Below are 1774 nucleotides of genomic sequence, written 5' to 3' on the forward strand. Positions count from 1 at the left end.
TGCAGGCGGACGTGGCGCGTGAACGCGTCGCAGTGGTTGTTGGGGTCCACATCATCACGTGCCATCATCTCGCTCGGCGAAGGCTACTGCTTCTGCCACGTAGCGCCCTCCTTCTGCATAAAGTGCAGACCATATACAATTAAGTTGCTTTCCGTGTTGTTTGCGTTCGCAGTTGCTACGAAAAACTCCTAAACTTTCTCTTTCGCTAGCACAGCTCCTTTTGGGTGTCAAAGATGGCTCCCCTCCGAGTGCAGGTTGCAGCGTTGGCTGCAATGGTGGCGGTACAGCTGAACGTCTCGGGCTCTCTTGCAAGTAATGAGGCGGCACTTACTACTCCAGAAGGGAATGGGAACGCTCTGACCGGCTTGGGGTTCCCAAGCCTCTTAGGTGGTGCTGGATTTGGGGAGCTGGACAAGATGCTGCACAGTTCGTTAGCATCTCTCTTCCGCGGTTTCGGGGCCATTGATGGAATGTTCCGCCCAGATGCTTCTCCTCTTTCTCTCTCCTTTGTTGAGGGGGATGAGAAGAGGTAAGTCTGCAAGGAAGCTTTTAGTGCCGTGCTGGGAATTTGGTGTTGCGGGAAGACTCTTGAGGCTTCTGCGGTCGCTGCTGTTGTCCACTTGCCCTCAGCTGCCAAATTAGAATCCGAGGAGGAAATGTGGGAGGCCTTGCGAGTGGCATGAAGCTGGGTCTGGACACTAATCTGCGAATGCTGCACGCCTCCGTCCATCAGGAAGCGAGCCAGAAGAGCGAAAGTGGAGAGAAGAAGATGAGGTTAGAGGACACTCATGCATTCAGGGGGCGCCTAAGTGTCTTGTGTTCATTTGATTTGTGTCGTAGGGGATCGGGGGTTGATTAGTCCGTCTGGTCAGCCGGTGAGGGGGCTGTCAGGCCTCCACGTGACGCTGGCTCACTGCAGTCCTGATGACTTGTTGTTTTGTACTGTTGCGTGTGCTTCTCAGTTTCCTGTCGCAGTCAGTTCATGTTTCGAGCGCTCTGGGTCTTCCCGAGCGTTGCGTTGCGACGGCAGGCGCCTTGATGTCGGGCTATGGGGGCTACCTGTTGGATGGTGAGGGATCGGCTGGCCTGGTGGTTCTACCTTCACTCGCCTTGCTGAAGGAGAGCGTAGAAAAAGGGGATTTGCCGGAGGGTGTTGTGGACGCCGTCAAGACTGGAGATCAACACAAACTGCAGGAGCTCTCGGAGACGCAGCAGTGCCTTGTCGCCGGTTTCACAGCAGAGCAGTGCGTCCAGTTGGGGGGCAAGAAGCCATCGGTGGCATTTGTCCCCCCATCTGAAGGTGCACAGTTGCCGGTCCCCCGCCTAGACGTCTCCCTGGACGTGTTGAGCTAAGCGGTGGGAGATGCTGCGTTGCCAGCGGCAGAGCACGGGTATTGCGCAAGAATAATCGCAGGGGAGTACGTGTTTGTAAGTACGCCAGAGCGGCTCCTGCTGAGGGGGATGGCGGGAGCGGCCAGCTTTATCTGTGCCTTCGATATGTATTCGGGTTTTTGCGTTCTTGCACACATCTCCGCGTCCTTGAGTACGTATTACTGGGTTTTAAAGTGCAGAGTTTGGGAGAAGGCAGTGCGTACAGCGGAAGCGCGCATTACGGGCAGACAGGAGCTGCCTGCCTGTCTGGGGGGCAATTGGAAGACTGTCCGTCGGCTTGCTTCGTGAATGTGTTAGGTTGTGGCGGGGTAGAGAAGCGGGCCGTTCTGCGGGAAATGTCGTAGCAACTGGCGCAGCAAGAGGGTGGAACCCAAGCCACGGC

At 56.3% G+C, this 1774-nt stretch overlaps 1 protein-coding gene across 1 annotated transcript; it reads left to right on the top strand.

Annotated features, from left to right (window-relative positions):
- Positions 1 to 233: 233 nt before the first annotated feature.
- Positions 234 to 1353, top strand: EMWEY_00048210 (GRA9 protein, putative; the record flags this gene model as incomplete). Its single annotated transcript, XM_013479341.1, has 3 exons — positions 234 to 529; positions 631 to 774; positions 963 to 1353. 3 exons carry the CDS (start codon positions 234 to 236, stop codon positions 1351 to 1353), a joined length of 831 nt encoding a protein of 276 aa, XP_013334795.1.
- Between the last annotated feature and the right edge of the window lie 421 nt (positions 1354 to 1774).

Source organism: Eimeria maxima, genomic scaffold (assembly GCF_000499605.1).
Source record: "Eimeria maxima Weybridge genomic scaffold, Emw_scaff1072, whole genome shotgun sequence".
NCBI classification, from domain to species: domain Eukaryota; phylum Apicomplexa; class Conoidasida; order Eucoccidiorida; family Eimeriidae; genus Eimeria; species Eimeria maxima.